The following is a 23937-nucleotide window of genomic DNA, read 5'->3' on the forward strand; positions in this document are numbered from 1 at the left end:
AGGAGAGATGAAACGGAAAATGAAACCAGTGAGTTCCCCTTCTCCCCAAGAGTTTGTGTTTATTAAGTCTTTCTTTACTCTCTGTAAACTCTTTGAATGAACAACTTTAAGGCAGGAAAAACCATCCAGGTCTTTTGTGGCCCAGAAGTGGGGACTAGCTCTCAGCATGTTGTGTTGTGGAAAAGTTCAACACATAAGCCTTAATCCAGTGGAGTGAACTGAAGAGGTTGATTATTCACATTTATGTTGTGTATTTTATTAAATATAGTTAAATGTGTTAAATATAAGCATGGTTGCATATATTTAAATCTGTGTAAATTACTATATGTTATTAAAGCTAATTGTTTACCATACTGGTTTTACTGCAAAAAAATACCCTTACAAAGCTGAACATGACTCTATGATTGCGACTTTTGCCTTTAGCAGTTTCAACAGTTATTTTGTTTTGTTAGTGCGTTTTTGTTAGTTTGTTTTTGTGTTATCTGATTAACTTTATTCCATTACAGGAAACTGTTGGAAAGTTTTTCCAAGTAGACATTGCAGAAAATGCTTTGGTAGGTAGCTTTTTAACACTATTGATTTCTGATCTCTTGGTTTTATTTTTAGTTTTTTATTTTTATTTTCTTCAAAATGAAAATAGCTTTATTGTTTTTTTCTGATTATATATAAGACATACAGAGAATTAAACAATACAGGAAATGCAAAGGGGAAAGAAATATCATCTCTGGTTCCTCCATTCAGGGGCAACCATGAGTGACATTTTGATCTCCACCTTTGCAGATGTATGTCTCCCAACATAAAATTTTATACAAATGTTATAATGATAGCATGCCATGTTTTTCACAGGATATGATTCTTTTATATCAATTAATGATACATATATACACAAATTCCACCTTTTTAAATGGCTATATAATATTCAAATATAAGAATATTCCATGGTTTATTTGGCTAAATTTCTAGTTTCTTAATAACCAACACTGTGAAGAACATCCTCATGTAAAGCAACTTGGTACATTTGATTTATTTTTCTCCCTGGAAATAAATTCCTAGTAGTGTAATTTTTGGATTCATTGATGTTCATCTTTAAATTTTTTTTTTTAAAGATTTTATTTATTTATTTGACAGAGATAGAGAGAGCCAGCGAGAGAGGGAACACAAGCAGGGGGAGCAGGAGAGGAAGAAGCAGGCTCATAGCGGAGGAGCCTGACGTGGGGCTCGATCCCATAATGCCGGGATCACGCCCTGAGCCGAAGGCAGACGCTTAACCGCTGTGCCACCCAGGCGCCCCCATCTTTAAGTTTTTGATGTACATCAGATTGCCTTAAGAGAGATAGAATAATATTATATGAAAGCACTTTTTCTTCTCTTTGGCAGCACTGGGCCATTTGTTTCTGTCTTTGTCAGCTTGAGAGGCAGGAAGTTTAATCTTATTGATAGTTTTATTTGCACTTTGATTGTTAATGCAGCCAAATAGCTATTGATGTCTTTGGGTTACTGTTATTTCTTAATTTGTGAATTTGTAAGTAATTTTGTGATGTGCCTATACCTGCACTGTTGCCTTAGTATGTTCTTATTCTAGGTAGTTTTAAGAGTTTGTTTTTTAGGGATATTAATTTCATCATCTACGTTGTAAATATTTTCCAAAGTGTGTTGTTTACATTGTTTATGGGTTTTTAGAAGTTTTTGATTAGTTTATCATCACATAAATCAGTCTCTTCCTTTACAGTTCCTGGCTTTTGAGTCACGTTTGCTTAAAGTGTTACCATCTAAGAGTATAAAAATGTTTACCCATATTTTTGTCTAGTACTTTTATGGCTTCAGTTATTTCACTGAAACTTTCAGTCTTCTGAGCTTTGTTTTGGTGTAAGATATGTATCCTGTTTATATTTTTCCAAACCACTAGTCAGTTTTTGTGGCTGGTCTTAGTTCTCATTTAAGAAACACTTCTTGAGCTTCTCTGTGGCTCTGGGTTTTGTTTTTGTTTTTGTTTTTGTTATTTTGGAAGGGATAGAAACTGCCAAGTAAATATAACAATGACTTAAATTAACAGTGATTGCATTAGTAATGGAGATTCTATATGAATGCATTTTGAACTTTTATTTTTTAACCACTAGAAAAATATCTTAGAAATGGAAATTCCTACTGTCAGTGTTATAGCTGATGAAGAGTTCCTTCCCTTCAGAGAAAATACCTTTGACCTGGTGGTTAGCAGTTTAAGGTTGGTAATCCATTTGTACTTCTTAAAAATGTATGTTATAAATAAATAATTTATGGCATGCAGTTTTAATATTATGGGGTAAAGAAAATAGGTAATGGAGTAAATTCTTAGTAACTTTTTTTAAGTCACAAACCGGCTTTCTTGGTTTATAAACTGTAAGATTTCTCTGGTAAAGAATTACGAATTATATGCTCCCTAGTGAAGATGATATGATACAGTACCTTAACTTTTTTCTCCCCAGCTTTTTTTCAACTTGCTATACCTCATCTGTGATAAAAGGGTTTTCGTCCCCAATGTACATAACTTAGTATCCATATTGATGGGGGCAGGAGCTGGAAAGAGTATACTGGCTCCAACATTCAAATATTAGAGCACTCTTATAAACTCATTCTGACAAATAAGGAAAAGCTAGTATTTCCTTCAACTTCAGTTTTTCTTCCACACAGAAATATAGTCTTTAAGGTTATATTTTGCCATTTGTGCTTCCTACCGTGTCCCTCCACATTGATCACACAAACATATAAATATTTATTGAATAGATTATAATATACAAGGCTCTGAGCTAGTTGCTTTGGGGAAATACAAAAATGAATCCAGACAGGGATCCCATCCTCAAGAACTCAGCATCTAATAGGGAAAAATAAAATAGTCTGCGTGTAACTTTATTTCCCCACCTTGTTTTATAGTCAGATTTTCTTTCAAAGGTTCAACATGCTCTTCATGTCAGCACAGCCCTTTTGATAGCTGTTTTTAGGGCCACAAGTCACTGTGGTTCATTCAAGAGTTTGCCGGTGTTAGCACTGAAAGTCCTGTATACCAGGAACTCCTCATTCCCAGACAAACTTGGAGAGTTGCACTCTAGCTGTTTTCTTCAGTGAGTTTGTAATTTCTTCCATGCGTTTTAAGGTATACTGAGCAAATTTAGAAAAGTATTCACATTCTATCATGAAACGAAAAACATTACAGAGAATGTTGGTCTAAGGGAAAAAGCCCTGGGCGAGAAGTTAGAATGTGAGTTTTAGCTCTTCTGCTTGCTGTTTGCAAGTACCTAATTCTGTTGCTTTCAGTTTCCCCATAACTATGATAGAGCTTGTGATATGACCTTCTTAATTTTTAAAGTATCTAATAATTGTTACAAAGCATTATGAAAGATAAATGTGAGCTTAACATAGTATGGTTTGAAATGGGTATTCAGTGCTATCTTGGAAGTCAGCATAGCAGAATGCCACCTCTATCAAGAAAGTATGACCACCGTACTCTACAGAGACTATGATTCTTGCCATCACATATCACCACGCACTAGGGGGCGGTGAGTAGAGGCAAAAGAAAATGCAAGAGATTTCCTAAATTAAGTTCTAAATACTATATAGTATTTATAGTACTATAACATTTTCTACTGTGACAGAAGGCAGGTTTTCCCCTAGGAATATTTTTTGCTTTAAATCATGTATAAAAACAATCAGTGAATTTTGATATGCAATTTCAGACTTCAAAATTATACCTTTTTGGTGACTTTTCTTTATATGAGTGATAATTATACTAATTAATTATATGAATTAAGCTAAAACCAATGTGTTATTAATATTCTAGTTTACACTGGGTGAATGACCTTCCTAGAGCGCTTGAACAGGTAAGAAACTTAAGTTGACTCTAGTAGCCTGTATTATTTTATTATTAGAAACTTCTAAATATTTCTGTTTTTACCAGAATCTTCCAGATATTTTCCATTTTATATGCAAATCAAGTATTTATTATCTTCTATGGGCAAGATACACTTGGTACCCTTTGGCATATTAAGTACATTGAGTGACTCCCTTGCCTAGGATTCAAGAAATCTAATTATGCAGATGTTTTAAATATTCATGAAAAGTTATACAAAAAACTTGGACAAAATGATATGACATCACATTGGTAAAAGACATTTTCTGTGTGGGTCCCTCAATTGCTTATAAATTTTATGTGGGCAGGAACCTCTTTGTTCATATTTGTATCTTCCTTGTGCCTTATAATTAGAGTGTGAGGATTGTTTGTTGGGTAGCATTTATCAGTGAACTGGTGAAGAGTAGGTAAAAAGCATTGTGTTCAGAAGAGGGAAGGAGATCACTGTGGTTTGGAGTAGCCTAGGAAAACTTCAAGAACAGGGAATTACTTGAGCAGGGCCTTAGAGAATAGGTCAGATTTGGGGTGGGAAAGCAGAATCACAGGATAGGTGGGAGGTATCAGAGCCTCAGAAGCATGAAGGGATGGAGAGGGAGCCTGTTTGGTGATTAGTATAGTACTGGAAGATAAGGTATATTGGGACCAGATTTAGGAAGACTTGGGTAACAGATTAAGGAATTTAGAGTACATTCTTTATGTAATTCAGCTGGAAAATTTGAAGAGGAAAGTGACATGATTAGAAGGCTGGCAGGATAACTACCATATCTTAAGCACATACTGTTTGCCTATCACTGTGCCCTGTTTTATATGTGCATTAAATAAATAACTCTGTAAGATGTCTTCATTTTGCTACTTGGAAAACTGATGCCAGAAGTTTTGGTTCAATTAAAGAGACTGTTTCCATGGTCCAGGCATGAGAGAAACTAAAGCTAGGTGGCAGTGGCAGGAGTTAACGGGAAGAGAGAGTATTTGGAACTCTGTAGAGGAAGAATCAACAGTTTGGTGGCTGGTTAGATCTGAAGAGCAAAGACAGGGAGGAGTCCAAGCTCACCTTAAAGTTTTGAGTCTGGATGCCTGGGAGAATAATTAGTAAAAGCAGGGGGAAGAATGGTAATGATCAGCTAAAGGGAATGAAAAATGGTAATTGACAGAAATATGGCAATTGGAGAGTGGAGTGGGTTTGAGAATAAATGTTGTGTGTGTGTTGGTTGTGTTGGAAGGGTGGGTTTGCCAAGAGACAAATGTCCATGGCACAGGCAGATGAAAATGTGTTTAGAGTTCTGGGAAGAGGTCCAGGCTAAAGATAGTAGTGATTGGAAATCATCCTTGTGAAATCCATGGGAATTGATAAGCCCCTCTGAGGCAGAAAGAAGCTGCAGAGAGCTGAGGATCAGACTTCTTAGGTCCCTGCTATATTACGGTTTGGTGACAATGGAAGGAAGCAACACCAAAGGGGCAGAAGGGAAGAAAGCAAAGACTGTACGAGTTGGTTTGCTTATATACTGTTTTGTAATTGCTTCATAATTTATTAAATATAAATGTAAGATGGATACTTCGATGAGAGAGCCTACTATGATTTGGCTTTACTTCAGAATCTACCTTTTCCTGTAACGTTCCTCATTGTTGAGAATAGTCCATCAAATCTAGTTACAGGTGGTAGTTCCGAGAGAGTCCGTGAGTAAACATTTGTGATTCTGGAAGCCATTCCAGCCACTATTTTGCTTGAGTTATCAATTAAAAATTGGTTTTGTTTTAAAGTTGGAAAATAGTTACTTCTCCTTAAAGGAAACTAATGTTTGACTGGGTTAATGTTGTGAATCATAATAAGTTCTGTATAAATTAGCTTTTTCTGCTAAAAAGCTACCCCAACTTAATGGTTTAAAACAACAGTTTACTTAGCTCAGGATTTTGTGGATTGGGTGGGAATTTGGGTTGGCCTTTGTCAGGAAAGTCTTCTGGGTCTGGCTTGGCTCACCAAGCCAGTGTCTCTGATCTGCTGCTAGATTATCTTGAAGCTGGCCTCTCAAGAATGGCCTTAGCTGGAATGTCTGAGTGATCTCTGCTCCTCATATCTCTCATCCTCACCAGGCTGGCTCAGGCTAGTTCACAGCATGGTGGCAGCACAAAGAATCACTCACGTAAGGCCATTTCAAACTTTGGTGTGACGCTGGCACACTGTCACCTTGCACTGCCTTCTTTTGGCCGCAGCAAGTCACAAGGCTGTCCCAAATAGAGGGAGAGGGGAAGTAGACTTCATTTTTTGTTGGGAGTGACATTTAAAGGGCACAGTAGAGGTTTGTGATTTTTGCAGTCTACCACACTTAAATTTTTTTTCTTTCAGTATTTTTCTCATTATGAAAGCAATTTATGTCTATTATTAGAAAAGTTGAAAACATATAACATATTTTATAGGTATTAATACTATCAATGAATTATTGTCTATCTTTATAATATTATACCACAGTTCCTTTGTGACATTTGGTTGCCTTAGGTGTTATTTATTTTCCGATTATTTGACATGATAAGAACAGTAATCATAAAATACTGATTTAGCATATGTTCATTCTTTTAATTGTTTTTATCCTTCTAACTTTTTTTAATAGAAAATTTTAACTAATTTTGTTGTCTTGTATTTATTACAGATTCACTATGTTTTAAAACCAGATGGAGTATTTATTGGCGCAATGTTTGGAGGTGACACACTCTATGAACTTCGGTGTTCGTTACAGTTAGCAGAAACAGAAAGGGAAGGAGGATTTTCTCCACACGTTTCTCCTTTCACTGCAGTCAATGACTTAGGACATCTGCTTGGGAGAGCTGGCTTTAATACACTGACTGTGGTAACTGTCAAGAGAGTTGATTAATTCTCATTAACCCATTGATCACACAGTTCAGGAAAAACTTCTCATTTTAAAGTAGAAATCTGTAGGTATTGATGGTATTGTGGAAAGGTTTTTGCACTTTTTCTCTTTTTAAATTTAGTTTGTATAAACACATCTTGATTGATAAAGGTAGGAACGTGAAATTTTTAGTATTTGTTACATGAATATGTAGCACAAAAAACCCAAACCTCAGTAAACAAGGAGACTGTCTTCCAAGACTTACTACTCCATTAGAATCTTTAAAACCAGAGTTACATGTAATATGAGAGCATTTCAGATGATGGGGAAAGGGGATGTACAGGAGCATTTACAGCACTACCTCTGCCAACCAGCCCTCAACTGAAATAGTGCTGTATGAGGCAGAAAGGAAGGTATGTGCATTTATGGTCCAGGGTAGAAAATGTAGGAAAGGGGGCTATACTCCATTATGGCTGGAGAGATCTGGAAAGAGGACCTGTAGGCTGTCAGAAGAAACATGGGAGTTAGCACAGTACAGCGATGGTACGGGGCATAGGTGTCTGACAGATATAATTTGGTTCCTTATCTTGCCCCTTTACTGGCTAGCGGAATTTGGGAGATTTATTTCACGTCTCTGAGCATTCATTTTTTTAAAAGAAATTCAAATGTTTCTCACTTCAGGTGGCTATTAGTATTAATATAAAGGTTGTGAAGTGCCTGTACAATGGAAGATGCTGAATAACTATTTGCTCCTGCCTTCCTCTCTCCCCCTCCTCGTACTCTTAGTACTTTTCTATCCAAGGCTTCCAACAGGGGGTCATCTGGAGAGACAGTGGTTGCCCCCTTCCAGCTCCTTTCATTAGTGCAGTCATTCTAAAGGATTTTATTATTGCCTTCAGAAGTCAGTTGAGTAAACTTGCTATGATTTTCCAAACCTCTCAGGTTTAAACACATCTCTATCCCAGAGGAAACAGGAATTCCCTGATGAAGAAAGCTTCTCATTGATGATAGGCTTAAGATTGAAATAACCATTTAAGGAGATTTAATGTAAATATATCATAAAATCAACCAACCAAAAAAAGATTGTCCTGTCCTTCCTTGTTTTGGTAGAAAGCATGGTTCATAGACCACGAGGGTCTCTGAAGTTGGAAAGGGGCCTCAAGAAGGGAAGAGACAGTAGGCAAGGAACTGACAGCAACGCTCGAGACTTCACAGCTGTGTCTTTTATAAACTGCTAATGGCCTGAGTCAGCAGAACAACAGTCAGCTGTTGGCAGCTAGAAATGGGAAAGCTCTGCCTCATGTGAGGGTTCTGCTTTGTAATTAAAGCAAACACTGGCAAACACAGGCAGTTGTACAAGAGGGATCAGTGTATATTTTTCAACATTTTTTAATTATATAAGTAATAACACAAATACATTTTGGTTGTAAACATTATAAATGGTACAGAAGAAGTGACAGTTTGTCATTTGCCTTTAATCCCCCTCCTGTGAGCAGCAGTTCTCAAAATTTTGTTTTTAGGACCTGCTGCACACTTAAAATTATTGAGGACCTTAGAGAGCTTCTGTTATGTGGGTTATATCTACCAATATTAATCAAGTTAGAAATTGAAACTGAATTTTAGTATTTATTAATACATTTGGAAACTAACAATAGTGTACCTATTATGTGTTAACATAAATAACCTATTTTTTGTGGGGGAAGAAAGAAACTTTTCTAAAAGAACAAATTAGAAGAATGTCATTGCTTTACATTTTTGCAAACTTCTTTAACATATGATATAATAAAAGTGTTGGGGCACCTGGGTGGCACAGCGGTTAAGCGTCTGCCTTCGGCTCAGGGTGTGATCCTGGCGTTATGGGATCNGCTAAGTTCTCATGCCGCCTTCTGCAGTCATAAGACTGTCTATTAGAATATCACATGTCACATAACTTATGAAAAATCCATTGTACTCATGAGAGCCTGAGAGGTGAAAAAGCCAAATAGCATCTTAGTGTTATTATAAGAATAGTTTTGTCTTAGTGGACCCCCAAAAGTGTGCCTTCTTGTGGTTTTCTATGGTTGTAAAGTGGACTGTGCGTTTTAAAAAGATTTCTACTGGAGCCCTGGGTGGCTCAGTCGGTTAAGTGTTCGACTCTTGATTTCGGCTCAGGTCAGGGTCTCAGAGTCATGAGATCAAGTCCCATATTGGGCTCTGTTCTCAGCACAGAGTCTGATTGAGATACTCTCTCCCCCTCCCCCTGCTAGCATGCACATACTCAATAAATAAATAAATAAATCTGTCTTTAAAAAAAAATTTCTACTAAAAATGTTTAACCCAACATAGCACTTAAAATCCTACATTTCTGTTAGCTGGGAAATCTATTGGAAATATCTTCTATATTCTTCTCTAAAAAATGAGCTGAATAACTCCGACATTAAGATAATACAAAAATATTGGTGTGAAATCTTCTTGGTGGCTTATAAAAATTAAGAGAGTTGCTGATTTAATAATAATTATATACAGATTTGTTCCTTGAGACATAACGCTGTCTCTTAACGTGCTGTGTTAACATTGTATCATAATTAATTTTCTAAAAATCTCATCCCAAAAAGCTCATAAAATCAGTTACACAGGTTTATGTTGCATACAACATTAGGTATATCATTTTTATACTGCAGTGGATTTTTATTTTTAAAGTGAATTCAAGATTTGCCTGTTTTCATTTATATGACTTTCATTGTGAATTATTTTCAGAGTTAGTGGGCATTCTGAATGAGGATCATTTCCTTTTAGAATAGAGTTACCAGACTAATGTATTAGGAGAATACTGCCGATATGGTCCATCTTAATTTGAATAAGGACTTTGACAAAGCTTTTGTGGTATTCTTTTGATTGAGATGGAGATAGTGCTTTTAGTTTCATTGAAAGATTGTTTTCGAAGGATATTGCTTAATGGCTAGGTCCTAATTAGGCTAGAAGGAATTTTGTTTTTAATCTTATGATCTCTTTTAAAAAACAGTTTCCTAAGGTAGAAAAATATAGAGAAGAAATTGACTACCCAGAGATGGCTTATTAAAAAGTGCCCATACAACATGGTCATGCATATGTTAACAAGAAAAAGGAAATTTTAAAAAATACATGGATAGACTGAGATAAACAGAGCAGGTCTAAAGTGAAAAGGTCTCCTCCTCCTGACTTCTGATACCTGGTCCCTCTCCCCAAAGATGACTATTATTTTGTGTATATCCTTTCAGAATAATTCATCATCATAGACCACTATAAAACTGTCATTTAGACCTACATACGCAACAATGTATGCACTCTTGCTTTTTTTTTTTTTTTCTATAGGCACTCTTTGGGGTTTTTTAGTTAATAGCGTGTCTTTTTTTTTTTTTTCTTTTTTTTTAAGATTTTATTTATTTATTTGACAGAGAGGAGCAGAGGGAGAGGGAGAAGCAGACTCCATGCTGAGCAGGGTGCCGGATGCTGGGCTCAATCCCAGGACCCTGGGATTATGACCTGAGTTGAAGGCAGACACTTAATGGACTGAGCCACCCAGGTGCCCTAGTTAATAGCATATCTTGGAGATCTTCTCCTACATGCATCTACCACGTTTTCTAACAGCTGTATAGTATTTCATTAAATAGATACACTGTATCTAACCAGTTCTCTGTTAATGGGCATTTAGATTATTTACAGCTCGTTTTTTGGTTTTTCATTGTTGTTTTGTTGCTATTTCAAACAGTGCTGCAATGAATTTCCTTTCACATAATCTTGGCACATCTTTGAGGTCAATTACTAGCAATGAAATTGCTGGGTCAAAGAATCTATACATGGAAATTTTGATAGATAGGGTCAGATGACTTTCCAAACGTACCATCAATTTATATGCCCCATCAACAATATAGGAATATGGGAACTCTTGCTTATACTTTGTTTTGTATCTCTAAGGTTAAAAAAAGTGGTCATTTTGTTTCTCATTTCTCTGGGAATTAGAATGGATTTTTTTTTAAGATTTTATTTGAGAAAAAGTGAAAGAGAGAGAGAAAATGTGTGGCGGGGGAGGGGCAGAGGGAGAAGCAGACTCTCTGCAGAGCAGAGATAGGCAGGACCCTGGGATCATGACCTGAGCCCAAGGCAGATGCTTAACCAATTGAGCCACCCAGGCACCCCCAGAATGGATGTTTTTGATAAGCGTTTTTTGGGTTTTATAGTTAAGATTCTGTTCAACATTAAAGTCCAAAATCAGGAGGAATAATGAGTACATTAGATAAAGTTACAAAACATGAAAAGATTTAGATACTTCAAAAGTAGTTAGTGCATAGAAGATGAAGTTTGAGATACGTGCAGCATTTTGATACCAAACTTGGAAAAAAAAAAGTATGTGTCCTGTATTGGGGACTAATTTCTAATATAGACACTCCTACGTCTTTGTGCTTAACACAGAATTTTATCACATCACAGCCCTGTGCTGGTTGGGCAGCTTATCTCCATCCTGTAGTTGTGCCACCTGGCCCTTGCATCTTCTGAGGTTACTGCAGCAAAAGGGATGGCCTGAGAAAGGCTCACTAGCTCTTTATTACCTTGTTCTCTCCTTTCCTTTTGCTGTGGTAGGCCAGAAGAAATGGCTTTTGGGGGCTGGGAAGTATCAAGGAACACCTGGATATCTGGGGAGCATCAGTAGTCTCTGCCACTGTACCAATAGTAAACTCTTATATCAGGCTTCAGAAAGAATGGAGCATAATTGCCCAGAAGTCTATTTGAGAAATAAACTGTATGTGCCAGTGGTGTGCCTGTCTCCCAGGTAAGCCAGTGTAGTATGGCTGCATTTTTAGAAGCAAATTGGAAACATCTTGGGAGATGACCCTATTTGGCTTGATTCTGAGGGCCACATTTTTTTTTTTTTTAAGATTTTTAGAGAGTAGGGGAGAGGGAGAGAGAATTCCAAGCAGACTCCGAGTTGAGCACAGAGCCCGACGTGGAGCTCAGTCTCATGACCCTGAGATCACAACCTTAGCCGAAACCAAGATTCAGATGCTTAATCACTGTACCACCCAGGTGCCCCTGGGTGCCACATTTTAAGACACTAATACGGACAATGTACAGAGTAACATAGTAAGGATGCGTAAGGATCTATAAATCTATAAATTTTGTCCAGAAGACTAACCCTTCCATCTAAAAACTGACAGTGTCCTGGAAGAGTTCAGAGACTTGAAGAAGAGGGTGATGATTTGAAGAAGAGGGTGATGGTTTGCGGATACAAAATAGACTTGTTCTGTGTTGTTTCCAAGGAGAGAACTAGAACTGGGTTGATGGAGTTTTAGGAAGATTCCTCTTAGAATTCTCTTAGAATTTCTCTTAGAAATTTCTCTTGACATCTGTGAAGAATATTATAAAGAAGACTCCTGTTTACCATGAGAAATTGGTCTGGGTAATCTCTGTGGCCTGTTTTCAAATCTGGGTCTTTTATGATGAATGTCAAGTAAATACTCCTTTTTCTTTTTAAATAGGATACTGATGAAATTCAAGTTAACTATCCTGGGATGTTTGAATTGATGGAAGATTTACAAGGTAAGGCACTTTAAAGAATGTTTAGTCTCCATTTGAGAGTCATATTTTGAGAGCAGACTCAATGGCAGGTACTGGGGCTAAGCACTAGGGTACATTGGTGAGGAGAAAACACTGTCTTCCTGGAGCTTATAAAATAAAATGGGTGAGGCAGACATCATGCAGCTGCCGTAAAAATAAATGTTAAATTGGAATTTTGTTAAGTGCTACAAAGTTGAGGTGCATGGTGCTATGATTGCCTCTAAAAAGATGGTGGGTCTTTCTTGAAGGGTGCATCTGAGGCTGGTAGAGCACATCAGTGACTTTCTTCATCAACAGTTGGCAGCTCAGGTCCAGGCACAAGAAAGCGGGTAGTTGAGTTAGTGTAGGATTGTGGTTTATTAGAGGGATAAGTCCTAGTCGGAGAGAGTCAACAAAATCTTGTCTGAGGAAGTGGTGATTGTACTCTAAAAAATGAGTGAACTAGGTGAAGAGGGGAGGAAAGTGAGTCACAGGCAGGGAGAATAGCATGTGCAAAGACTCTGTGGCAAGAAAGAACATGGCAAGTACTGAGAGCAGAGCATTTTGGCTAGAGTACAGGGAATAAAAAGGAGAGAATTAAATAATGAAATTTGTGAGTAGATGGGGACCCTACAGTCCCTGTTGAGATTGTCTTTATCTTAAAACCCCTTTGAGGCATTTAATGGAGGGAGAGGGGGGAAGTCACGATATCAGATTTGCATTTTGGATAAAATGGATTGGCAGATCAACTAGTAGGGAAACTCATTGCTGTAAAGCTTATTGAGAAATGATGGTGGCTTGGACTAAGGTGGTGGCAGTGGAGATTTGAGACAAGTGAATGGATTCTAGAGATAATTAGGATGTAAATTTGACAGCCCTTACTGATGGGTTACATGAGGGTGAGTGGAGAGAGCTATTTCAAACATAACTACTGAGTTTCTGGCTCACACAGCCAGATATATGGTGCCCCTTTATTGACAGAGAAAACAGTAGAAGACCAAGTACGGGGCAGGGATACCTCTTGAGTTCATATGTGGGTATTTTGGGTTTGAAGTGCTTGTGAAATGTCTAAGAGGAGATGTCAAGTAGGTGGCTGGGTGTGTGGGTTTTAGAGGAGGTGATTGCCTGGTTAAAATATCATGAGTCATTTGTGAATTGGTGATATTTGAAGCAATTGCCTGGAACAAGAGCGTGAAGTAAGAAGAGAACATGGCCCGATACTGAGCCGTTAGGAACCTAATATACAGTGACTGTGTAAAAGGAGGACATGTCTGGTTGTATTAAAGTTTTGATGGCAGAGGCAGAGTAATGGAGAACCATTAGTGGTGGGGAGACTAAAAAATCTTAGAGACCATGGTACTGGTGATTATTATTAACACTGAAGTCACCTAGGGTGGTGGTAGGACTTGGGGTACAGATGGAACCTGAACCAGGCGCCAGCCCTCTGAAGAATGAGAACAGGGACTGGGAGCCTGATGTCTGTGTCTCACAGCAAGCAGGAGTAGGAGAGGGTGACGGCCAAATAGTGTGGGTCTCAGCAGGGCAAGGGTTTTTAACAAGTTAGAGAAAATGGCCTGGAAGAGGCTTTGAGGAGCAACAAGGATACAAACCCTTACCTCCCAATTCTGAAAGAGGTAAGGTACACAGACATACACATCTGCCATGCAGGGGGCTGCTGGAGAAGTGATTTTCTCCAAGGAGCGCTTCAACTTGCCTCAGAAATTATGAGCTTTGACTTTCTTACACAAACGGCATAGGCAGTTTTGATGAATGAGGGAAGCTGAAGTGATTAAAGATGTGTTCGTTGAAACTAGAACTGTGCTTAACTAGGGGAACCTTAATCTGGATCCTGAAAAATGATAAGATGATTTAAGCAAGAGATTTATAAGACTGAATAGCTTGCAGTTGTTTACAGATTTATAGTTTTTCTTAAACGCCGTTGCAGTTGCTTCTCTCAGTAGTCTTCTTTATCTCTCTATTGCAAGTAAGGAATATTAGGCCCAAAGGGAACACTTGTCCGTTAGTGGCAGAATTAGGTGCCAAACTCTTGCCTTCTTGACTCCTGCTCTGGCACTCTCTTACCTGCCTCTACTTTTGGTTGCTCATTTATAACAGTCCATTTTACCCATCATCCAGCTTCCTCTGAGAATGGCACTTCTGTTGGCTTTACAACGAGAAAGATATGTAGCTGAAAACTTAACTATTTGAGTCACTCTTTGTTCGTTATAATTTAATATAGGGATTGGCAGCTTATAGCATGTGTACTTGAGATGACAGGGGATTGATGATAAATCACATATCCTCTCCCCAGCTCTGCCCCAAACACTTGCCTTCCCATGACATAATCACAGAGTCCCTTCATCCAAAGACTTGAGAGGTGGTGGTAGGCCAATGATGTATCATTAGACTCTAATGATAAAAATATTTCTCAAATGCAGCATTTATTTTTATTCTGATATGTAATAAATGCTATGCTCATGATTCATCTCAAGAGAGAAGCAATAAAGAGACTAGAAATTAGATGCATCAGTTGGAAAAGGTTACTACCCACTGATGAAAAAATACAGAACTTACTCTGTGCGGGGTGCAGTTTTGTGACATTTTCTGATATCCTAATTTTACAAATGAGCAAATAGAGACATTGAGAAGTATCTAGGTCACAGTCACACGGGATCTGGAATTAGGATTTGAATCCGAAGTCCAAAACTGCCTACTTGATCTGTGTGCATTATTTTTTCATTGAAGTTAGCATAGTAAAATGCTCTAATCTTAACTGTATAGTTGCTTGTATTTTTAATCACTAACCAGACAAGGACTAGAACATTTCCAGCCCCCTCAGAAGGTTGCCTCATGCCACTATCCAGTTGATAACCCCCGCTTCCCCCAAGGGTTTTAAATTGGTCATTTATTTGAGGACCTGTTGCCTAATATTTACCTTTAAGAGGCTTTGGCAATGCTTCTCTTATTTTTACTATGAAGCCTTTCACATAAATCGTATATTTTAGTCTTTGAGTCTCCTATCCTTAGGAGGATTAAGAAGAATTTTGTAAAGATAACTTGTAAAAGTGATATTTAACAAAATAGATACAAACATTAAATGGTTGATTTTATATTCATTCACTTACCATTTATTGAACATCTACCATGTACCAACTATTGTGCCAGTGATGAAAATGCACAGTTGCTTATGGGAGCTTGTGCTCTAGTAGAGACACAGAAATAGAGAGAGAGACATAGGCATTTAACTGTAAAATGCGATAATTGTGTTTTAAAGTATAGGGAAAAACAATCTGCTTAGGGAGTCAGGGATGCTTTTGTAGAAGAGACAGGGCCTAAGCTAAAATGAATTTGCCTGGAGGAATGAGTGGGTGGGTACAGGTTTGGGGTATTGCCTTCCAAGCCAAGGGAATGGTCTGTGTAAATTCATGGAGATGCGAGAGGATAAACAACTTCCTTCACTTTCCTAATTATAAGAAACTCTACAGTAATTCTGTATTGCTGGAATATGTCGAATGGAGAGATGATGGGAAATGATGCAGGATAGTCCAGCAGAGGCTTCTAGATTTTTTCAGGTGAGCCTGGTACTGTGGGGGGAGTATTTCACGCAGAGGAGAGACTGTTAGATCACTGTGTTAAAAAGCTTATCCTCCAGCATTGGTTATAAAGCATACTGTATGAGGAAAGTAAGACTAGAACTAACATAGTTCATCTCTCTTGTTACACATGAGTAAAACTGAGGCACAGAGAGAAATTAAGTAACTTGCCCAAGGTGATATAAGTGATAGATCCAGGATTTAAGTCCAGTGTAGCAGCCTAACTCAGATCCTGAAATCTCAGCCATTCTGCCTTTAAAAGGTCAGAGGCAGCTGAGATGGGAAGGAGAGTGGTCCAGGGATGAATGGAAGAGGGGAGGAGCTTGGGTGACTACTTCCAGGTATATTTGCCCACTGGAAGATGGTGTTACCTTCAAACTGATTTTTGATGTTTAATATTGTTACACATTTTTCTTGATGGTTGTAGTGTTTCTCATTTGAGCTGCTGTTGTTATTAATTCACAGAAAAAAATCCAGAATGTTGACCTAATTTTACAAAACAAGTTGTGTATCAGCTGATGAATGCATGAAAAGTTTTGGAGGCTTTCACAGTAGTTTTAAGGTAAGTTCAGTTTGTTTGTTTTTTAAAGACAATGCTTAGTATTGTTCCTTCTAAAGCATAATAGATTAGATTTTTGTACAAGCAGCTGAACTTAACCTTAAAAACACTGTGAGAGTCTTAAACAGTCACTTGCTTCCTGGATTTTTCTGTTATCCCAAAGCCCAAAGCTGGTCAGAAGCTCCTGAGTGTGTTTCCCAGGTGGTCTTCAGTAAAGGTCTACCATGATGCATTATGAAGTGCTATCATTCCATTTTGAAGATGATAAAACTGAGTTTAATTAGAGTTCAGAGACATTGCCCTAGATTATTTAAGGATTGAACTGGGATTATGATCCCAAAATTTAGACTTTCTGCACCACATCACACTGCTACCATGAGTAGAAAGGAAGGTTGGAATGGTGATTTGCTTCTCTTGTGAAGCAGGGGGATGCTGCCCTTGCAGCAGAGTTACTGACTACTATGCAGTAGTGTTCTTGAATTTCTGTATCAGAAAGAACATTATGCCTAATTATCTTAATTAGTGTATCTAATACCAATTATTTAAAAGGCATTTTAGAATTTCTAGTGTATTAAATATTCCCCCCGCCCCTCCCTCCTCATGTATTAAGTATTTACATTAAATAAATTAAACCTGCTTTCCACTGGTATTGCCTATGTATAATGTGTAATAAGTCAAGGCACTGGGAAGGTGAACAGAAATGAAAGCACCACAGCCATCATCAGCAATAGATTCTTTCAGTCCAACTCCCAGTTTACCTCTAGTCACTTGATACAGTTGATACTCACAATATAGGAGAATGTTTTTAAATTAGATTGTGTAATGGGTCTGTATTGGTAGCTATAGAAGCTTTCAGAGATCATGTGGTCTGGCCACCTGGAAGACCCACAGCAGTTGGTCTGGGGTCAGTAGCTGCGTCATGACAGAAAGAGTAAGATCCACCTTTTTCTTTATGACAGTCTAGTTCGTATGTCTATAGTTCTTCGTGAATTGGGGCTGTTGTACTCACAGGATGCTGGACATTGCTTTTAGTGTCAGAGATTCATTGTTTTAAGGAATAGTAGGAACCTTTTGGGATTGGAGAGAAGAAAAAAGCTTCATTTATTATACAGCTGATTTGTTGATTGTTTTTAATAAGGCCATTGAAAACTTGGAAGATTATTATTTTTAAACTTCTAAAGAACAACTGATATTGGGAAGTTTGTTGGGTTTTTTTTGTGAAAGTAGAAAATAAAAAAACTGATTTTTGATGGTATTTTATATAGAGAATAAATATAAAGTTTATCTTTGAAATTTGTTTTGATTTTATGGACTAGTTTAAAATGTGGCCTTTCAAAGGAATTTTAAGTATGTGCAAAAAAATCAAATATACAGCACTAATTGTTAATGCACAGTAGAAGAATATCAATCCTAGCTTTTAGCTGTCAACTTGAAGAAAAAAAGTCCAGGGACGCCTGGGTGGCTTAGTCAATTAAGCGTCTGCCTTTAACTCAGGTCATGATCCCGGGGTCCTGGGATTGAGTCCTTCATCAGGCTCCTTGCTCAGCGGGGAGTTTGCTTCTCCCTCTGCATGCTGTTCCCCCTGTTTGTGCTCTCCCTCTCTGTCTCTCTGACAAATAAATAAATAAAATCTAAAAAAAAAAATCTAAATTTTATGTATGTATGTGTGCAGGCTCCAAGTTGGGCTTGGCTCCAGTCTGGGGCTTGAACTCTCAACCCTGAGATCAAGACCTGAGCTGAGATCAAGAGTCAGCTGTTTAACCAACTGAGCCACCCAGGTGCCCCAGAAGTCTAAATTTTAAAACATTAAAAAAAGTTCCCCTGTAAAGAATGCACATAATTTCTTCCTAATCTGGGATTAGTAAGATATTGTAAAATCTGAAAACACTTTGTAGTTTTGGTACTGTCTAACGAGTCTCAGAGCCCTTTCCCAAGTGTCACGATCAGACAGACATTTCTGGCTTGGATGGAGCGAGGCACTGTAGCAGTGCCCTGTCCTCTGAAGAGCAGCTAAAAGGGGCATAAAATGTGGCGTCCTTGGAAAGGTACTTGCCAACTCCTGATGACTCACCTGGAGGGTCACTTGCCTTGCTTTTGTCCAGCTGGCCCGCTTTAGACCACTGTTGGCAAGTGAGGCATGCTTATGGGACTTGCCTCCTGAAATTTGACTTCGTCTCTGGTCTTAATACCCAGAAACTTCAGTAGTTTTTGCCTTAGAGTCACTAAGGAGCCTAGCTACGATCTATTAGAGAATGGGGATGGGTACACTGTTGGAGATGAAGAGGTTAAATTTGGGCTTTGAGCAGCTAAGGTATTGGCGGTATTATCTAAAACTGCCTGTAGTGTATTTTTAGGTATGGGTGAGAGTAACTGTGCTTGGAATAGAAAAGCCCTGCTGCACCGAGACACGATGTTGGCGGCGGCTGCCGTGTACAGAGGTAAGCGAGCTGGCCGTCCTTTCCACCCGTGCCTCGCTGAGGAACGCATGCCCTGCCATGTTTATCCCTTAAAGTTGCCAGTACTTTTCTCCTTTCCCGTTCAGATTTCTTGTCCTTCCTTTCAGAACACAGATCCTGTAGTTTGATATTCTTTTTCCAAACAGCCCTTAGCTAGTTCTATCAGCTTTTCAGCATTGATTTTTCATGTGAGGCATTCTCGAAAGTCCTCCCAGGTATCCCAATATCCATTTCTCTTTGGAGGACATAACTTTTATTGAGCAGATTTTTTTCTTCCTACTTCCATTTTTTTCAGATCATAACCATTATTTGTCTTTACAGAAATGTACAGAAATGAGGATGGTTCAGTACCTGCCACATATCAGATCTATTACATGATAGGGTGGAAATACCATGATTCACAGGTAATATTATTAAGACAAATCATTTTTTTAGTGGGTCCATGTTTATTTTCTTTTTATTTACATAGGGTGGGTTTTTAAAAATATATATATATGATGGCATTAAGGGATTTAATGTAGAGTATATTTACCTATTTCTAATATCTTTAATCTTTCGTTATTTTCAGGCAAGACCAGCTGAAAGAGGTTCGGCAACTGTGTCATTTGGAGACCTGGGAAAAATAAACAAGCTTATGTCACAGGAGAAAAAGTCACAATAAATATTTTATTTAGTGTTAACGTAGTCCAGAATTTTCATCAGAGATAATTTTCACATCTGTAATTATTACATTTTGGAGCAAGAAGCAGTCTGTAAGCGATGTACTCTCAGACCTGTAGTAATTAGAATAACCTAACCCTGCATCTACGTTTGGTAACCCTTTCAGTTTAGCGTGGTTTCTGTTTTCTTATGGATACTCTTACCTGGTGATTCGAATGTCTTATTTACAGATTCAGCCCAAAAGCAAGAAGATACTTCAATGAAAAATCCACAGATATGTTATATATAAATGCCTGACTTGATGGAAAAGCATTGCTCGCGCTGACATTTTGTACCTTTTTCTCCTTCCGATCTTTTGTTATTGCCGTGAGAGGCCGATAGCCATGGAGATGAGAGGAAGGACAAGTTGGTAGATTCTCTAGAGTTCTGGATCATTTGGAATAAAACCGTTTTTATAATCACTAAGATACTAAAGCTAAAATTATTTATCACACTGTCATCTTTGTTGTGAAGACAATATAGGATTATATGTCTCTTCAGAGCTATTATGTAGTTCTGTACTTTAGAAAAGTGTGGACCTTTATTGACTCTTTCCTGACCTGAATTCTTCTTACTTCTTTTTTACCTTCGTGATCTTGGTAGGACCCCCAGGGTTTTATACTAACCCATGCTACCTTAGGTAAGAAGAGTACGTTTGAAAGAATTACAGAGGCAAAATCCTATGTGAGAGTATCTGCACAGTGATGAGAAGTGCTGTTGGCTGTTTGACTGTCCGTTGTCATTTCAGGCCTTTGGCATTATTATTCTGATCCAGGTCCACTGTCCCATGTCATCTAGTAGTTATCAAAATCTTTAGGAAGCAGTCAATTGCAGATAACTTAGAATGGAGGGGNTTGGCTGTTTGACTGTCCGTTGTCATTTCAGGCCTTTGGCATTATTATTCTGATCCAGGTCCACTGTCCCATTGTCATCTAGTAGTTATCAAAATCTTTAGGAAGCAGTCAATTGCAGATAACTTAGAATGGAGGGGAAAAGGTGGTGATGAGGAAGCAGGGAGGAGGCTGGGAAGCAAACAAGAGCCAGTGCCAACTTCCATTGCTCCAAGCTAAGATAGGGAGTAGTGCCAGCAGCTGTCTAACTGTGGGACAGCTGAGCAGGTGTGTTTAAAACTTCATCCTCACTGTGAAATGCCAGGTGGTGGCGCTTGCTTGTTTGTCATGTATGTTGAGATAAATGCAGCAGAGACAGGTCTGTGTCAGTTCACATGGGATAAGGCACAAAACTCACCATACTTAAAANACTAAAAAAAAAAAAAAAAAAAAAAAAAGGTGAGAGCTGAGTTTGCATTACCAGGCGATGGAGAGCCATTGCTCTCCTTTACATTTCACCATTTTACCAGGTATGGCCCCAGCCTCCTCTTCAGCCTCAGGTAAGTTATTACAGTGTTTGTGTCCCCTCGCCTTCCCTCCCATGACCACACTGGCACCAAGCTCTCCTGGGTAGGGTCTGTGTCTGCCTTGTCAACAGCATAGTGCTTTGCACATAGTAGATATTCAACTACATTTTGAATTGAATTATGTGAAAAATGTGCCCTTTGAAAAACTTAAGTTACAGTTAAAAACCAAGTTTTGTAGGAGAAAAAGAAATTACTATTCTTGCTGTCTTTGGGTAGGAAATCTATCAGTATTAGAAATTGGGATACTCATTTCAGCTTTTTGTTTTGTTTTGTTTTTAACACAAAGGAAAAGAATATTTAGGAAGTAGAATTTGGTGAAGTTTTTAAGCTTAATTTTTAGAATTTGAAGGCAGAAGAGAAAAATAGCAAAAACCCCATGTGTTAAAATTGCAAACTGATAACTAAGGAACAGATAAATCCTGTGGTGACTATGTTTCCTAAAGGACATGTGTTTATATGCATTATTTGTTTTTGAAGAATGCGTACAAACCTGTGAAGTTCTTATTGCCGAGGAAAGGGACTGAGGAACTAGGTGTGTCTGCGTCTGTCATGTTTGAACGTCAGGTGCAGGAGGTGGGCAGAAGCTAGGAAGGAGACTTGTACTTTTCATTTTTTTATCTTTCTGTAAAATTTTAAGTTTCTTACCAAGAATATTACCTGTTTATTTCATGCTGATTATGGATACATGGATGGTGGGGTGGGCCGGGAGGAGTCTACCCTGGGCTATCTCAAAAATAAGATTATGGTTTAAAAAAATAAAGGAAAGAAAAATTAGCACAACTAATTGAGGACACTTATTGTTTAACATGAGTGACAGTAGTAAAATAATTTTTTTAGTTAATATATACTTGAAGTATCTATCAAGCTTTAATTGTTTGAAACCCTCAGGCAGTTCGTATTTCTGAATAGCTGTGTTTTCCAGATGATTAAGAACTCATCCTTTTAAGCAACAATACTTTTTTAATTTAAAAAATTTTATTTTTAAAATGTATTTTTTAAAAACAATTTTTTAAAGTTGAAGTATAGTTGACATGTTACATTAATTTCAAACGTACAACATAGTGATTTGACAAGTTTATGTTATGCTATGCTCACTGTAAATGTAGCTGCCATTTATCACCATACAGTGCTATCAGTACCATTGGTTATGTTCCTTATGCTGTACCTTTCATCTCCATGACCTATTCATTCCATAAATGGAAGACTGTATCTCCCACTCCCCTTTACCCATTTTGCCTACCCCCAAGCCCCTTCCCTTCTGGAAGACCCTATCTATGGGTCTGTTTCTGTTTTTGTTTCTTTGTTTTTTTAGATTCCATTTATACGTGAAATCATATAGTATTTATCTTTCTCTACCTGATTTATTTCACTCAGAATAATACCCTCTAGGTCCATCCATGTTGTTGCAAATGGCAAGAACTCATTCTTTTTTATGACTAACATTCCATTGTATATATGTGTATATATATACCACCTCTTTATCTATTCATCTGTTGATGGACACTTGGGTTGCTTCCATATCTTGGCTATAATAAATAACACTGCAGTAGGGGCACCTGTAATAGGTGGCTCAGTCAGTTAAGTGTCTGCCTTTGGCTCAGGTCATGATCCTGGGGTCCTGGGATCAGAGCCCTGCATCGGGCTCCCTGCTCAGCGGGGAGTCTGCTTCTCTCTCTCCCTCTTCTCCTCCCTCTGCTGGTGCGTGTGAGTTCTCTCTCCCACTCTCTCTCTTTCAAATAAATAATGCTGCAGTAAACATAGGCACGCATATATTTTTTTGAATTAGTGTTTTTGTTTTCTTGGAGTAAATGCCCAGTCAGTAGTGGAATTACTGGGATCATATGGTATTTTTATTTTTAATTTTTTGAGGAATTTCCATATTGTTTTCTGCAGTGGCTGCACCAATTTGTATTCCCACAGACAGTGTATGAGGGTTCCTTTTACTCCACGTCCTTGCCGACAATTGTTATTTCCTTACCTCTTCGACTCTAGCCATTCTGATAGGTACAGGTGGTATCTCATTGTGGCTTTGATTTGTATTTGCCTGATGAGGGATGTTGAGCATCTTTTTCATGTGTCTCTTAGCCATCTGTATGTCTTCTCTGGAAAAATGTCTGTTCGGGTCCTCTGCCCATGTTTTGGATTGTACGGAGTTTGGTTTTTTGGTTTTTGGTTTTTGGTGTTAAGTTGTATAAGTTCTTTATATTTTTTGGATATTAACTCCTTATCAGATATATCATTTGTAAATGTCTTTTCCTTTTACTAGGTTGCCTTTTCATTTTGTTGATGGTTTCCTTCTTGTGCAAAAACTTTTTATTTTGGTGTAGTCCCAATGGTTTATTTTTCCTTTTGTTTCCTTGCCTGAGGAGACATATCTAGAAAAATGTTTAAGCAACAATATTTCCAAAATATGTCACATTCTTAGTGTGTAGAACATAACCATTTCTTTATAAGTCCACAGTTATTGTCATAAACTGAAGTTATACGCATTGATTGTTTCTACACTGACCCCAAGAATGATACGGTTTGACTCTTATCCAACGCTTCTTAAATTTACTGCCACTTGTCAATTTCATCAGCTCACCAAAATGAACTTTGGGGAATCTGCTCTTCTTTCTGGTTTTAGTAAGATTAGAATTCAGATTAGAGGGTTTCCAGGCCCAGTGTGTAAGGTAGGAAAGAGGAGCAAGGTTCTGGGGAAAAGACTCTCCTTTGCAGTAAAATGCATGGGTTTTATTGGTTCCCTTAACAAATCTTTGAGTTTCTTTTACTAGGCTTCCATTCTCTGCTTTTAGTTGTCGATCTAACAGGGCTTCCATATATGGGCACTGGGACATCTGTTGGCTGCTGAGGGACTTTGGATTATTCCCTGTTTCTTAGCAGTATTCCACACTGTTGGTATGGAGAATTCCGGAATATGTATATATGTATATGCAGTATATA

The 23937-nt window shown here is 37.9% G+C and overlaps 1 protein-coding gene across 5 annotated transcripts in view; it reads left to right on the top strand.

Annotated features, from left to right (window-relative positions):
* NDUFAF5 (NADH:ubiquinone oxidoreductase complex assembly factor 5) overlaps positions 1-20003 on the top strand; it is a 28200-nt gene extending 8197 nt beyond the window's left edge. For 2 of the 5 annotated variants that reach the window (XM_002918483.4, XM_034639769.1), the window contains 8 exons: positions 507-554; positions 2118-2221; positions 3812-3851; positions 6523-6720; positions 12213-12273; positions 18777-18860; positions 19200-19282; positions 19447-20003. In XM_002918483.4, coding sequence (XP_002918529.2) covers positions 507-554; positions 2118-2221; positions 3812-3851; positions 6523-6720; positions 12213-12273; positions 18777-18860; positions 19200-19282; positions 19447-19539 — 711 coding nt within the window. In that variant the 3' untranslated portion in view covers positions 19540-20003. Of the gene's footprint in view, positions 1-506; positions 555-2117; positions 2222-3811; positions 3852-6522; positions 6721-12212; positions 12274-16328; positions 16426-18765; positions 18861-19199; positions 19283-19446 lie in introns of those variants that run through there. The other 3 variants (XR_004619365.1, XR_004619364.1, XR_004619366.1) reach the window with 3 other exon arrangements.
* Positions 20004-23937: the final 3934 nt, after the last annotated feature.

The sequence above is a fragment of the Ailuropoda melanoleuca genome, chromosome 13, assembly GCF_002007445.2.
Source record: "Ailuropoda melanoleuca isolate Jingjing chromosome 13, ASM200744v2, whole genome shotgun sequence".
NCBI lineage: Eukaryota > Metazoa > Chordata > Mammalia > Carnivora > Ursidae > Ailuropoda > Ailuropoda melanoleuca.